At 45.4% G+C, this 15,831-nt stretch overlaps 1 protein-coding gene across 3 annotated transcripts in view; it reads right to left on the minus strand.

Annotated features, from left to right (window-relative positions):
• Positions 1–9,661, minus strand: part of tecpr1a (tectonin beta-propeller repeat containing 1a) — a 94,592-nt gene extending 84,931 nt beyond the window's left edge. The window contains exons 1-2 of one of the 3 annotated variants that reach the window (XM_086001128.1): positions 9,600–9,661; positions 655–887 (exon numbers count right to left, since the gene is read on the minus strand). In XM_086001128.1, the coding sequence (XP_085857254.1) occupies positions 655–879 (225 nt within the window). In that variant the 5' untranslated portion in view covers positions 880–887; positions 9,600–9,661. Of the gene's footprint in view, positions 1–654; positions 888–6,836; positions 7,010–9,599 lie in introns of those variants that run through there. The other 2 variants (XM_086001127.1, XM_086001129.1) reach the window with 2 other exon arrangements.
• Positions 9,662–15,831: the final 6,170 nt, after the last annotated feature.

A 15,831-nucleotide genomic window follows, 5' to 3' on the forward strand; every position in this document is an offset into this window, starting at 1 on the left:
TGGCATTTAAATGTGAGGCACTTTTATATTGTTACACAGCAATTAACTCTGAATACCCACAACTCATGCAGTCAACTGCACTGCCAGATATCACCCACCGCATCTGCCTCTGTTTGGATTCTCAGGGGAGAGGGGAAAAATAAATGAATTCAACAGAGTCCTGGCCGATTTTCCTTCTGCCACTGACATTATCAAAAAAACAGATGAACTGGTCATTCTGTTTGGGGGATTAGAATCATAGAAATTTACGACACAGAAGGAGGCCATTCGGCCCATCGTGTCTGTGCCAGCAGACACAGCAGATCCTGTGTGAAAAAAAAGGCAGTCTCATTTACCTACATAACAGTCACTGCACTTCAAAGCAATTAATTGTATGTGAAGTGTTTTGTGATGTTTCAGAAGTATGATATATAAATGCACACCTTTTCTCTGTGCGACATTGTACATTGTGCCTCATCTTAGTCAACATGGAACTTAACTGGTAGCGGTTGTGGGAGAAAAAAAATGCATTACGCAGCTGCCCTTGGCCAAAGAAAGGCAGCACTGATAGCAGCCAGGAAGGTAAGTTGTGTGGATAATCATAAAGGGAAAACAAATGACAGCAGAAAATCACAAGCACGTGTAACAAAACGATCCAATTTTAAGTCTCCATACCTGATTTTCGTATGTCTCTTCTTGGTATCGGATTGGGACATCGTTCGAATGGACACGAACATAGATCTGATGATCGCATGCAATTCCCCAACAGCACTGCTTGACAGCTGTCAGTCTCTTAAATTCTAAACTTCCATCTTTGCACAACTCCCAGTACTGGCCGGCTGTAGAGAGAGTATAAACTCTTCCATGTACATCCACAGCCCACAGAAGGGAGCTAGGCATGGCCGCCTCTAACAAGGAAAAGTGAATTCCATTAGTAGATTGGACTATCCAGCACTGAACACCTCCCATCAGTGTATTCCGAAATTTCTCCCCAACCCTTCACTAAGCATCAACCTCAGAAAACATACAACCAGAGGCCAGATTCACTGAGTTACGCTGAGCAATCTGTTGCCGCCTGCCAGAATTGATATCCCAATTGTCTCCTGAAGCTATGCTAAGTCACGTAGGAACACCTGGGAACAACCTTCAATTACAATGGTACTGAAAACCATTCTGAAATTTCAGCGGTTGTCAATGCAGTTTTGAATTTGGGAGTCCTCTACTGAATAATCTTCTGATTCATGTGGGGAAATTTAAAAAAACACCCAACATGGAGCTATATTGATAGTATCAGAGGATTAATGGAAGTCCATGGTACACAAGTCTTCTCACAGGAGATCTTGTAATTAGGTTCAACATAGTAGCTCTCACCTGGGAACTACTTGTAAACAAAAATGCACGTTAGGTCACTGCCTCTACTTTCAGCATTGATCCACAGCCACTTCAGTTAGTTCTGCAACTATTCACTACTGTAGTACAAGACATGGGTATGGTTCTTAATGAATACTTTGCGTCTGTTTTCACAAAAGAGAGGGACGATGCAGACATTGCAATCAGGGAGGAAGAGTGTGAAATATTAGATGAAATAAACATAGTGAAAGAGAAAGTATTAAGGGGTTTAGCATCTTTGAAAGTGGATAAATTCCCAGGCCTGGATGAAATGTATCCCAGACGGTTAAGAGAATCAAGAGAGGAAATAGCAGATGCTCTGACCATCATTTTCCAATCCTCTCTGGCTGCAGGTGTGGTGCTGGAGGACTGGAGGACTGCTAATGTTTAAAAAGGGAGAAAGGGATAGACTGAGTAATTTCAGGCCAGTCAGCCTAACCTCGGTGGTGGGAAAATTATTGGAAAAAATTCTGAGGGACAGGATAAATCTTCATTTAGAAAGACACGGATTAATCAGGGACAGTCAGCATGGATTTGTTAAGGGAAGGTCGTGTCTTACTAACTTGATTGAATTTTTTGAGGAGGTAACAAGGAGGGTCGAAGAGGGTAGCGCGTTTGATGTAGTCTATATGGATTTTAGCAACGCTTTTGATAAGGTCCCGCATGGTAGACTGGTCATGAAAGTAAAAGCCCATGGGATCCAAGGCAATGTGGCAAGTTGGATCCAAAATTGGCTCAGAGGCAAGAAACAAAGGGTAATGGTCGAAGGATGTTTTTGTGACTGGAAGGCTGTTTCCAGTGGGGTTCCGCAGGGCTCAGTACTGGGTCCTTTGCTTTTTATTTGTGGTATATATCAATGATTTGGACTTGAATGTAGGAAGTATGATTAAGAAGTTTGCAGATGATACAAAAATTGGCTGTGTGGTTGATAATGAAGAAGAAAGCTGTAGACTGCAGGAAGATATCAATGGACTGGTCTGGTGGGCAGAACAGTGGCAAATGGAATTCAATCCGGAGAAGTGTGAGGTAATGCATTTGGGGAGGGCTAACAAGGCAAGGGAATACACAATAAATGGTAGGACACTGAGTAGTGCAGCGGATCAGAGGGACCTTGGGAGTGCATGTCCACAGATCCCTGAAGGTAGCAGGACAGTCAGGTAAGGTGGTTAAGAAGGCATACGGGATACTTGCCTTTATTAACCGAGGCATAGAATATAAGAGCAGGGAGGTTATGCTTGAACTGTATAAAACACTAGTTAGGCCGCAGCTAGAATACTGCGTGCAGTTCTGGTCACCACATTACAGGAAGGATGCGATTGCACTAGAGGGTGTGCAGAGGAGATTTATGAGGATGTTGCCTGGGCTGGGGAATTTTAGCTATGAGGAAAGATTGGATAGGCTGTGGTTGTGTTCTTTGGAACAGAGGAGGCTGAGGGAAGACTTGATTGAGGTGTATAAAATTATGAGGGGCCTAGATAGAGTGGATAGGAAGAACCTATTTCCCTTAGCAGATGGGCCAACAACCGGGGGCATAGATTTAAAGTAACTGATTGGAGGTTTAGAGGGGAGTTGAGGAGAAATGTTTCCACCCAGAGGGTGATGGGGGTCTGGAACTCACTGCCTGAAAGGGTGATAGAGGCAGAAACCCTCATCACATTTAAAAAGTACTTGGATATGCACTTGAAGTGCCGTAACCTACAAGGCTACGGACCAAGTGCTGGAAGGTGGGACTAGGGTGGATCGCTCTTTGTTGGCCAGCGTGGACAAGATGGACCAAATGGCCTCCTTCTGTAAATTTCTATGATTCTGTGATACAACTTTTATCATTTACACTAATCAGGGGATATGTATTCCAACCTTATTAGTGGCATGAAAAAAAGCATGGAGAAACGGTTTCCACTGGCAGTAGGGTCAGTAACCAGAGGACACAGATTTAAGATAATTGGCAAAAGAGCCAGAGGTGAGAGGATAAGTTTTATTATGCAGTGAGTTGTTATGATCTGGAAATACACTGCCTGAAAGGGTGGTGGAAGCAGATTCAATAGTAACTTTCAAAAGGGAAGTAGATATATACATAAAAAGGAAACATTTGCAGGGTTATGGGGAAAGAGCAGGGGAGTGGGACTAATTGGAGAGCACTTTCAAATAGCTGGCACAGGCACGATGGGCCGAATGACCTTCTTCAGTGCTGTATCATCCTATAATTATTCATATGATCATTCTTACTACAATTATGCAGGGCATTGGTGAGGCCACACCTGGAGTACTGTGTACAGTTCTGGTCTCCTAAGGAAAGACATATTTGCATTAGAGGGAGTGCAACGAAGGTTCATTAGACTGGTTCCTGGGATGAGGGATTGCCCTATGAGGAGAGATTGAGTAGACTAGGCCTATATTCCCTAGAGTTTAGAAGAATGAGAGGTAATCTAAGTAAAACAAACAAAATTCTTAAGGGGCTTGACAGGGTTAATGCTGAAAAAATGTTTCCCCTGACTGGGGAATCTAGAACATGGGGTCAGTTTCAGAATAAGGGGTTGGCCATTTAGGACTGAGATGAGGAGAAATTTCTTCACTTTGGAATTCTCTACCCCAGAGGGCTGTGGATGCTCAGTCGTTGGGTACATTCAAGACAGAGGTCAATAACTTTTTGGGAACTAAGGGAATTAAGGGATATGGGGATAGTGCAGGAAAGTGGAGTTGAGGTAGAAGATCTGCCATGATCTTATTGAATGGTGGAGCAGGCTCGAAGGGCCAAATGTCCTTCTCCTGCTCCTAATTCTTATGTTCTTATGAAATAAGATTGAAATGTGATAATTCTCATAATCCATTTGTGATATGAAATGAACCACTTAAATGTCAAAGGGTAAAAATCCAAACCCCTAAATACACAGTGCATGGATCATTTTAGCCAAGTGATATCCATCTAGTAACTATCATAAAGCATTCAACAGTTGTAATTCTATTAAACAGTGCAATAATATTGCAGTAGGACCCGGTACTTAAAATAACAAGCCAAGCACAGCATCTTTCTTTGCACAAGTCCTACTTAAATACAGCTTCTGATTTTGAGCTACCTCTGTTCTGTGTGATCTACAGTTTCTCCCCGAAGTTGGTTAATGGGCCCTTGAAAAACTTCAACTCAGAAGAGCTGCTATAACAACAGCAGTCCTGCCCTTCAAATGAAGGCTTCACAATGGGGCCCCAAAACAACCTCCTTTTTCAAAATTATTTAGGTTTGACTAACCCCCCTGCTTAGTTTCCAAGGCTTAATATCCAAACTTCAGCTACTTACTGCAAATAGGATATTTTTCGGCTACTGAAAGACATTCAGCAACGTACAGCATTTACAGCTACTTTTATTTGTATACTGTAGATCTTATTTTACCCAATTAATTTGAAGGTTCAAATGCTGCTCCCGGTTATACTACTACCTAAGAACTCATAAAGTTTATGACCCATCTAGCCTTGCTATATCTCTCTCCCCACCTTCGAAAGCCTTCTCAAAGCCTGTCTCTTCAACATGTCTTCAGCCATCTTCAAACTCTTCCTCCCCATTCCAAAATGAAGCACTTATATAAGTTCTAGTTGCTGTTGTAGCCTGCCAAATAGAGTTACTCTACATTTTGTAGAATACTGAAATTTCTGACAGTGACAGCAGGTTATTCAAGCATTATTACTTTTTGACAGCCACTGTGTGCCTCAGAACAGATCAGCTGTTACTATCAAGTCAAAGAACTGAATTTTAGTAAGTGAACACAAGTTGGTACCTTTACAGAGCAAATGTGGGTTGGCCGACAGTCAGTCTTTCTCAATGGTTACTGGTGATCTTCTCAAGACTGAGGATCACAGTCCAATTCTATCTATATTTATTTGCATTGATTGATTGTCTTTCAGATGGGGCATAAACCACTCGATAGAAGAAATCATAAAGAACTTTTCAACAGATCCAGCTGGTTGTTAATGTAAACAAGAAATGGAATAGGACTAAACCTGCTTCCTTGATGGACCCCTGTACAGGTATGTCTATTTATCAATACGATGCAGCGGCATCTTCTGTGAAAAAGTTCCATTTCCAGTTTGATAGATTGTCAGATACTCCACAGGTCATCAGCTTTCCAATGAAACTGTGATGACAAATCCTATCAAAAGCTCTACAAATGCAAAGGTGCTGTTCTGACTTCATGATGAGAGTCATTGCATTTCTAGTCCCTGAAGTTGAAAGGATCACAGGGGAACTGATACCCTCCCCTTCATCCTCTCCAATCACACAGCCCACTCAGGGGCCGTCTCCAAATCTCACAGCCCTCTCAGGGGCCGTCTTCAAATCACACAGCCCACTCAGGGGCTGTCTCCAAATCACACAGCCCACTCAGGGGCCATCTCCAAATCAGTCACGGGCCACCAAGGAACAGGGAGAGGCAATATACACTTATTGGCACAGTTTTAAAGAGTGTGTAGGGACAGAGGGACCTGGGAGTTAATGTGCATAGGTCCCTGAAGGTGGCGGGGCATATTGAGAGAGTGGTTAGCAAAGCATATGGGGTCTTGGGCTTCATAAATAGAGGTAGAGTACAAAAGTAGCGAAGTTATGCTGAACCTTTATAAAGCGCTGGTTAGACCACAACTGGAGTACTGCGTCCAGTTCTGGTCACCACACTTTAGGAAAGATGTGAAGGCCCTTAAGAGGGTGCAGAGGAGATTTACCAGAATGGTTCCGGGGATGGGGGATCTTAGCTACAAGGACAGATTGGAGAAGTTGGATTTGTTTTCATTAGAGCAAAGGAGGTTGAGGGGTGATTTGATAGAGGTGTACAAGATTATGCTGGGTTTGGATAGGCTAGATGGGGAAAGGCTGTTCCCACTACTTGATGGTACAAGGATTAGAGACACAGATTAAAGGTTTTGGGCAAGAGATACAGGAGGGGCGTGAGGTTAAACTTTTTTACACAGCGAGTGGTGAGGACCTGGAACTCGCTGCCGACGGAAGTGGTGGAAGCGGAGACACTCAATGTTTTCAAGGGGAGACTGGATAGACACTTGAGGGAAATAAACTTGCAAGGTTACGGCGATAGAGCGGGGAAATGGGACTGACTGACTGACCTGGATCAGGGAGTCGGATGCAGCATTTCCAAATTTGCAGACGACACTAAACTAGGAGGGGGGGTGGGCTCAGAGGAAGAGACCAGGAAGCTCCAGAGCGATTTGGACAGACTGGGCGATTGGGCGGATAAATGGCAGATGCACTATAATGTGGACAAGTGCGAAGTTATCCACCTTGGGTGCAGGAACGGGAGGGCAAATTATTATTTAAATGGCAATAGATTGGGAGAGGGGGAAGTACAGAGAGACCTGGGTGTTCTTGTACACCAGTCACTGAAGGCGAGCATGCAGGTGCAACAGGCGGTCAAGAAGGCAAACGGTATGCTGGCCTTCATAGCAAAAGGGTTAGAATACAGGAACAGGGATACCTTGCTGCAGCTGTACAGGGCACTGGTGAGACCACACCTCGAGTACTGTGTACAGTTTTGGTCGCCTCATCTGAGGAAGGATGTTCTTGCCATGGAGGGGGTGCAGCGGCGATTCACCAGGCTGATACCAGGAATGGCGGGAATGACCTATGAGGAGAGACTATGTAGTTTAGGGATGTACACACTGGAGTTTAGAAGATTGAGAGGGGACCTCATAGAAGTGTATAAAATTCTGACAGGTCTAGACAGACTGGATGCAGAAGGAATGTTTCCCTTGGCGGGTGAGAACAGAACTAGAGGACATAATTTAAGGATAAGGGCTAAACCATTTAGGACAGAGATGAGGGGGAATTTCTTCACTCAGAGAGTGGTGAACCTGTGGAACTCATTGCCACAGAGGGCAGTGTACGCCAGCTCATTAAATATATTTAAGAGGGAATTAGATATATTTCTACGGGCAAAAGGGGTTAAGGGTTACGGAGAGAAGGCGGGGACGGGATACTGAATTAAAGGATCAGCCATGATCTCATTGAATGGCGGAGCAGGCACGAAGGGCCGAATGGCCTACTCCTGCTCCTATCTTCTATGTATCTATGTATCTATGACTGGATTGGTCTACAGAGAGCCGGCACGGACTCGATGGGCCGAATGTCCTCCTTCTGTGCCGTTATGACTCTATGACACTCAGGGGCCGTTTCTAAATCGGATCCACTCAGGGACCGTCTCTAAATCACAGCACCCATTCAGAGATCATCTCTAAATTAGACCCACTTAGGGACCATCTCTAAATCAGATCCACTTAGGGACCATCTCTAAATCACAGCACCCACTCAGGGGCCGTCTCTAAATCACAGCACCCACTCAGGGACCGTCTCTAAATCGGAGCCACTCACGGACCGTCCCTAAATGGCATGAATGACATATGAAGAGAGATTGGGTCAATTGGGCTTGTATTCGCTAGAATTTAGAAGAATGAGAGGGGATCTCATTGAAACTTATAAAATTCTAACAGGACTAGACAGACTAGATGCAGGAAGGCTGTTCCCGATGGCGGGGGAGTCCAAAACCAGGGGTCACAGTCTAAGGATAAGGGGTAAGCCATTTAGGACTGAGATGACCCAGAGTGGTGAACCTGTGGAATTCTCTACCACACAAAGCAGTTGAGGCCAATTCATTAAATATATTTAAGAAGGAGTTAAATATATTTCTTAAGGCTAAAGGGATCACGGGATATGGGGAGAAAGCAGGGACAGGGTACCTTCCACACCAGTGCTTCAGACATATCTTCCTTTTTCCGCAACCGAGGATTCCCCTCTACCGTGGTTGACACTGCCCTCGACCGTGTCAGTTCTATCTCCCGCACTTCTGTCCTCACCCCTGCCCCTCCCTCCCGGAACCACGATAGGGTTCCCCTTGTCCTCGCCTTTCACCCCACCAGCCTCCACATTCAACGGATCATCCTCCGGCATTTCCGCTACCTCCAAAGTGATCCCACCACCAAACGTATCTTCCCCTCCCCTCCCCTTCCCTTTCAGCATTCCGCAGGGACCGCTCCCTCCGAGACACCCTAGTCCACTCCTCTATCACCCCAAACAGCCCTTCCCCTTCGCCTGGCACCTTCCCGTGCAAGCGGAGGAGATGTAACACCTGCCCCTATACCTCCCCCCTTCCCACTGTCCAGGGCCCCAAACACCCCTTCCAGGTGAAACAGCGATTTACTTGTACTTCTCGCAATCTAGTATACTGTATTCGCTGCTCACGATGCAGTCTCCTATACATTGGGGAGACCAAACGCAGATTGGCTGACCGCTTTGCAGAACACCTTCGTTCAGTCCGTAAGGGTGACCCCGAGCTTCCGGTCGCCTGTCATTTTAATTCACCGCTCCATTCCCACTCGGCCCTCACCCTCTTGTATTGTTCCACGGAAGCTCAACATAAACTCGAGGAACAGCACCTCATCTTCCGATTAGGCACTCTGCAGCCTTCCGGGCTCAATATCGAGTTCAACAATTTCAGATCATAACCTTGGCCCCTATTTCATTTTTTCTTGTAATTTTTCCACTCCTTTCCCCCCCACCACCCTTTCCTTTTGTTTCTCTCTCACACCTGGCAGCTATCTCTTGCCCTTTACACCTTTACACCTCATCTCAGCCTATTACCATCTCGTCTAGCTTCTAATACCTTTTATTGTTTCTTTTTTACTTCTTTTGTATCTTTTATTCTTTTGTCCGATCGCAGCCCTGCCTCTGATCTATCTTTTCTTTCCAGTTTTGAAGAAGGGTTCGACCCGAAACATCAACTCAAATTTCTGTCCACGGATGTTGCCTGACCTGCTGAGTTTTTCCAGCATTTTCTGTTGTTAGACAGGGTACTGAATTAGGATGATCAGCCATGATCTCATTAAATGGCGGAAGAGGCTCGAGGGGCCGAATGGCCTATTCCTGCTCCTATCTTCTATGATTCTATGTTTAAATCACAGGACCCATTCAGGGATCGTCTCTACATAGGATCCACTCAGGGATCGTCTCTAAATCACAGCACCCACTCAGGGACAGTCTCTAAAATCACAGCACCCACTGAGGAAACGTCTCTAAATCGGAGCCACTCTGGGACCGTGTCTAAATCACAGCACCCACTCAGGGGCCGTCTCTAAATCGGAACCGCTCTCTGTAGATTCCCGCCGCCTGCTGGACAGCTGCCCCCGCGGCCTGCCCCCGCCGCCTCCAAGCGGCACCGTGTCGACGGACTGCGGCAAACACTCACCTGAAAACCGGAGCCGGCTTCCGGAACCTTCTCTCTTGACAACAGCCGAAGCTCCGTGGAAGTTCCGCCCCTCGGGATACGATTGGTCACCACCACTCCCCTCAAAATCCTGATTGCCCGATTGGTTGGTGTGCTGTCAATCATGTCGCGTTCAGTACGATCTGACGTCATGCAGATCAGGCATGTGCGTAACGTTCCCTCCCCCCCGACAGCTGAGATTAACCAGGATGGACACTTCACCAATAATCCTAAAGCAATAGGACACTGAGGCATTGAGGGAGATATTAGGAGGTTTGACTGAATCATAGAAACATAAACATAGAAAATAGGAGCAGGAGTAGGCCATTCGGCCCCTCGAGCCTGCTCTGTTATTCAATGAGATCATGGCTGATCATCCAAATTCAGTACCCTGTTCCTGCCTTCTCTCCATATCCCTTGATCCCTTTAGCATTAAGAAATATATCCAACTCCTTCTTGAATATATTTAATGAACTGGCCTCTACTGCCTTCTTTGGTAGAGAATTCCACAGGTTCACCACTCTCTGGGTGAAGAGATTCCTCCTCATCTCTGTCCTAAATGGCTTACCCCTTATCCTTAGACTGTGACCCCTGGTTCTGGACTCCCTGACCATCGGGAACATCCTTCCTGCTTCTAGTCTGTCTAGTCCTGTTAGAATTTTATAAGTTTCAATGAGATCCGCTCTCATTCTTCTAGACTCCAGCGAGTACAAGCCCAATCGACCCAATCTCTCCTCATACGTCATTCCTGCCATCCCAGGTATCAGCCTGGTGAATCTTCGCTGCACTCCTTCCATGGCAAGAACATCCTTCCTCAGATAAGGTGACCAAAACTGCACACAATACTCAAGGTGTGGTCTCACCAAGGCCCTGTACAACTGCAGCAAGACATCCTTGTTCCTGTACTCAAACCCTCTCACTACGAAGGCCAACATACCATTTGCCTTCTTAACCGCCTGCTGCACCTGCATGCTTACTTTCAGTGACTGGTGCACAAGGATGCCCAGGTCTCGTTGCACTTCCCCTTCTCCCAATCTATTGCCATTCAGATAATAATCTGCCTTCCTGTTTTTGACACCAAAGTGGATAACCTCGCATTTATCCACGTTATATTGCATCTGCCATGCTTCTGCCCAATCACCCAACCTGTCCAAATCATACTGGAGTTTCTCAGCATCCTCCTCACAGCACACACGCCCACCCAGCTTTGTGTCGTCTGCAAACTTGGAGATATTACATCTAGTTCCCTCGTCCAGATCATTAATATATATTGTGAATAGCTGGGGTCCAAGGACCGATCCCTGCGGTACCCCATTAGTCACTGCCTGCCTCTCGGAAAAAGAGCCATTTATTCCAACTCTTTGCTTTCTGTCTGCCAACCAGTTCTCTATCCAAGTTAATACCTTGCCCCCAATCCCATGTGCCTTAATTTTACACGCTAATCTCTTATGTGGGACCTTATCGAAAGCCTTTTGAAAATCCAAATACACCACATCCACTGGTTCTCCCTTATCTATTTTACCAGTTACATCCTCAAAAAATTCCAGTAGATTAGTCAAGCACGATTTACCTTTTGTAAATCCATGTTGACTTTGTCCAATCCGGTCACTTTTTTCCAAGTGCTCTGCTATTACATCTTTTATAATGGACTCTAGCATTTTCCCCACTACCGATGTCAGGCTTACCGGTCTGTAATTCCCCGTTTTCTCTCTACCACCCTTTTTGAGGGTGAGACTGAAAGCTTGATCAAAGAAATTGGTCTGGGGGAAGGGTTTTAAAGTGGAGAGACACTGAAAGGTTTAAATAGGAACATTAGGAACAGGGGGAGGCCATTTAGCCCCTCGAGCCTGTTCAGCCATTCAATTAGATCATGGCTGATCTTCTACCTCATCTCCACTTTCCTGTACTATCCCCATATCCCTTGATCCCCTTAATATTCAAAAATCTATCGATCTCTGTCTTGTATATACTCAAAGACTGAGCCTCCACAGCCCTCTGGGGTAGAGAATTCCAAAGATTCACCACCCTCTGAGCGAAGAAATTTCTCCTCATCTCAGCCCTAAATGGTCGGCCCCTTATTCTGAGACTGTGACCCCTGGTTCTAGACTCCCCAGCCAGGGGAAATATCCTCCCTGCATCTACCCTGTCAAGCATTGTAAGGATTTTGTATATTTCAATGAGATCATGAGATTTGGGCAACTTGGTAGGAAAGGGACTGAGCTGAGAATTTGGGAAGGCCATCTTGCCTAGTCCGAAAGCTAACCCGGACTGCACAGCCTCTTAGACTGAACCTGGAGGCTGAAGGTGGTGACAGAGGATCCTGTGAGCGAAACGGAGATAGGATCTCAAAAGTCATGTTGGCCGACCCCAAAATGATTTCCGGGGGAGGGGCTGATGACTTCCCTTGATCCCCTCCCCACCCCCACAGGCTCCACCACTGGACTACCCTGCTGTATATTTTCAGCTTTATCTGTTTTTGTTTTGGATTTCCAGCATTTGCAGTATTTATTCATAAATTTATTTTACTTCCTTTCTTTAAACAAAGTTGTTTTCTTCCATTTTTGACCCCAGCTCCCTCTTCTCCCCCATCCGCATACTATTCCCTGACTGAGGGGGATAGTAAATGACTTGCTCCCAGGAATCTGCTGACGCTATTTTGCAGACAACTGCTAGAATGAGTGTACGAGCATGCCAGAGTGGCCAGATGTTCAGATTTAACTCACTCCCTCTGTCATGTTGCACTGGGACTGGTGACCTGCAGCCTGTTATTCACAGCAAATTGCTCTTAGGCCCCATTCATGAATTCTGTGTCAATTGTACCATGTCCCCAGTTTAAATAAGTCACTCGCAGACCTAGAAATGAAACAGATATATTAAAATATTTAAGGTAGTATTATTTGCTGACCAACAAACCTCATGGTTTATTTATGACAATCATGTGAGTTTTGCGAATCTCTCTTCCCATTTTTCTACTCTGTTGGCGCACACGTCAGTAACCACAATGTAAATGTTGGTTTGCAATCAGTGTCTCCTGAGCTCTGCTGATATTCTCAGTAAATAAGAAGCTGAATTAAGCGGCTATCCTACTTTGTGGGCGCATTAGATTAGTGATTAATCCTTACTTATGTAAAGTGATAAAAAAAATTGCTTATTGTTTTTATAAAAAAAGCAAGTCGTTTTCAGGTGAACTTTTTTGTATTGTTTTCTCTGCATTTATGTTTGTTGTTCAATAATATTTTTCTTAGTTAATAAAGAAACAAAGCAAAGAAAAACAGACATGTCGTTGATATCAGGGTAAAATGAAACAGTTTGCAAACACATGGGGGTTGATTTTCAGTGTGCCATGAGGCGGGCTTTTAGGCGTGTGGGGGGCAAAAATCCCGAATTTGGGGGTCCCGACACCATCCCGCCCAAAACCCGCCTCCACGTAAGTTTTAGAGGAGGCGGGTACCCACCCCGCACTGGGACCCGCCGACCCGAGGCGGGAAGGGATTAGTGCCAATGCAGTTTTTAGCCTAATCCCTATTTTGAGGGGTGTCGTGTGGGATTCCCGACAGCTCCAAACCACGCCAGGTTAGGGCAGGCGGGCCGTCAGGTTGAAGGACTTGGAGGGGTCACGATGTCGGTGTTCAGGTGAGTGATGGGTGCATGAGTGCAAAGGTAAGTGTGTTTGGTGTGTCTAAAGTGTGTAAAGAAGTTTAAATTACCTGTACTTACCTTAACAGCCTTTCTTCCTCTAGGTTTCGGGAGTCCATCACTCAGCCGGCACTGAAAGCACAATGGCTGCGAGCTGTCAAATGTGACAGCCTTCAGCTTTAATTGCCGGTGAGAGTTCTAACTGAGTCTGTGTAGAAGGACTCAGGTTAGAAGTCAGACTGTCAGTGTTTGACAGCTTCAAACAGCTGTGAAACACTGATATTTCATCTGTCAAGACCTCTTGACAGATGAAATTTCAGTCTGTGACATCACCTGTTGCCGGGTGGCCCTTAATTGGCCTGCTGAGCACGCTGGTTAAAAGTAGTTTACTTGAAGTTTTAAGTGATTTTTGCTATGGTTATAGGGACTTTGTATATTGTGGTGTTATTTAGTGCTGGGCGGGCTCAACAAGGTCAATCAAGGGAAAATCGCGTGGATTCGCTGGACGTCGATGTAGGCGGGACTAAAACCCGAAAGTTGTAGTCCCGCCTCCTTCCCGACGGCTGAATGAAAATCGACCCCATGGAGTTTTTTCCCCAGGCATTAAAAACTAGATCTTAAAAATATATTTTTGCTATTGCTAGCAGATTGGACCCCTTTAAAGGTAAGGTGTCTGCAGCAAAAAATGTCCCTTTAAAATAGAGTGTTGCAGGCTGGATTCCTTTGAAAGGGTGTTGCAGATTTGGTTCCTTTAAGGAAGTATTACAGGTTGGATGGGATCCCTTTAAGACAGGGTGTTGCAGGATGGGTCACTTTAAATTGAAGTCTGCAGGCCGGGCTCCTTTAAGATGGCAGCCATGGCTGAGTGGGTAGCACCCTCGCCTTTGAGTCAGAAGGTCATGGGTTCAAGTCCCACTCCAAAATCATAGCTGAAACTCCAGTGCAGTGTTGAGGGAGTGCTGCACTGCCAGAGGTGCCGTCTTTTGGATGAGACGTTAAACCGAGGTCCTGTCTGCTCTCTCAGGTGGACGTAAAAGATCCCAAGGCACTATTTCGAAGAAGAGCAGAGGAGTTATGCCCGGTTTCCTGGCCAATATTTATCCCTCAATCAACATCACTAAAACAGATTATCTGGTCATTATCACATTGCTGTTTGCGGGAGCTTGCTGTGCACAAATTGGCTGCCGTATTTCCTACATTACAACAGTGACTACACTTCAAAAGTACTTCATTGCTTGTAAATGCTTTGAGATGTCCTGAGGTTGTGAAAGGCGCTATAGAAATGCAAGTCTTACTTTCTTAATGGGGTGGATGTTGCAGGGCAGGACCCGTTAAGATGGGGTGACTGTTGCAGGCTGGGACCCTTTTAAGGCAGAATGTTGCAGGATGGCGCCCACTAAGATAGGGTGTTTGTTGCAGGCAGGTTGGAGTCCCTTTAAGAAGGGTTGTAAGTTGCAGAATGAGCGCCTTTTAAATTGGAGTCTTTGTTGCAGGCTGGGGGGCTGTTACTGTGCAGGTTCTCTTTAACAGCAACAACAACAACTTGTATTTATATAGCACCTTTAAAGTAGTAAATCGTCGCAAGGCGCTTCACAGGGGTGTTAGCGGACAAAATTTGACAACAAGCCACATAAGGAAATATTAAGACAGATGACCAAAAGCTTGGTCAAAGAGGTAGGTTTTAAGGAGCATCTTAAAGGGGGAGAGAGGTAGAGAGGTTTAGGGAGAGAATTCCAGAGCTTAGGGCCTCAGCAACTGAAGGCATGCTTGCCAATGGTGGAGCGATTAAAATCGGGGGATGCTCTAGAGGCCAGAATTGGAAGAGTGCAGAGATCTCAGAGGGTTGTAGGGGCTAGAGGTTACAGAGATAAGGAGCGGCGAGGCCAGGGTGTGATTTGAAAACAAGGATGAGTATTTTTAAATCAAAGCGTTGCTTAACCGGGAGTCGAAACAACGAAGGTTCACCAGACTGCTTCCTGGGATGGGGGGATTGTCCCATGAGGAGAGATTGAGTAGACTAGGCCTATATTCCCTAGAGTTTAAAAGAATGAGAGGTGATCTCAAGAAATGAGAGGTGATCTCATTGAAACATACAAAATTCTTACAGGGCTTGACAGGGTAGATGCTGGGACTCTAGAACCAGGAGTCCCAGTCTCAGAATAAGGAGTTGGCCATTTAGGACTGAGATGGGGAGAAATCTCTTCAATCAGAGGGTAGTGAATCTTTGAAATTCTCTACCAGAGGGCTGTGGAGGCTCAGTCGTTGAATATATTCAAGACAGAGATCGATAGATTTTTGAATATTAAGGGAATCAAGGGATATGGGGATAGTACGGGAAAGTGGAGATGAGGTAGAGATCAGCCATGATCTTATTGTGGGAAGTCACACAACACCAGGTTATAGTCCAACAGCTTTATTTGAAATCACAAGCTTTCGGAGCGCTGCTCCTTCGTCAGGTGAAGTGCTCCTAAAGCTTGTGATTTCAAATAAAGTTGTTGGACTATAACCTGGTGTTGTGTGACTTCTCACATTTGTCCACCCCAGTCCAACACCGGCATCTCCACATCATGATCTTATT

Source organism: Somniosus microcephalus, chromosome 11 (genome assembly GCF_052327205.1).
Source record: "Somniosus microcephalus isolate GS21.2 chromosome 11, FLI_Smic_1.0, whole genome shotgun sequence".
NCBI classification, from domain to species: domain Eukaryota; kingdom Metazoa; phylum Chordata; class Chondrichthyes; order Squaliformes; family Somniosidae; genus Somniosus; species Somniosus microcephalus.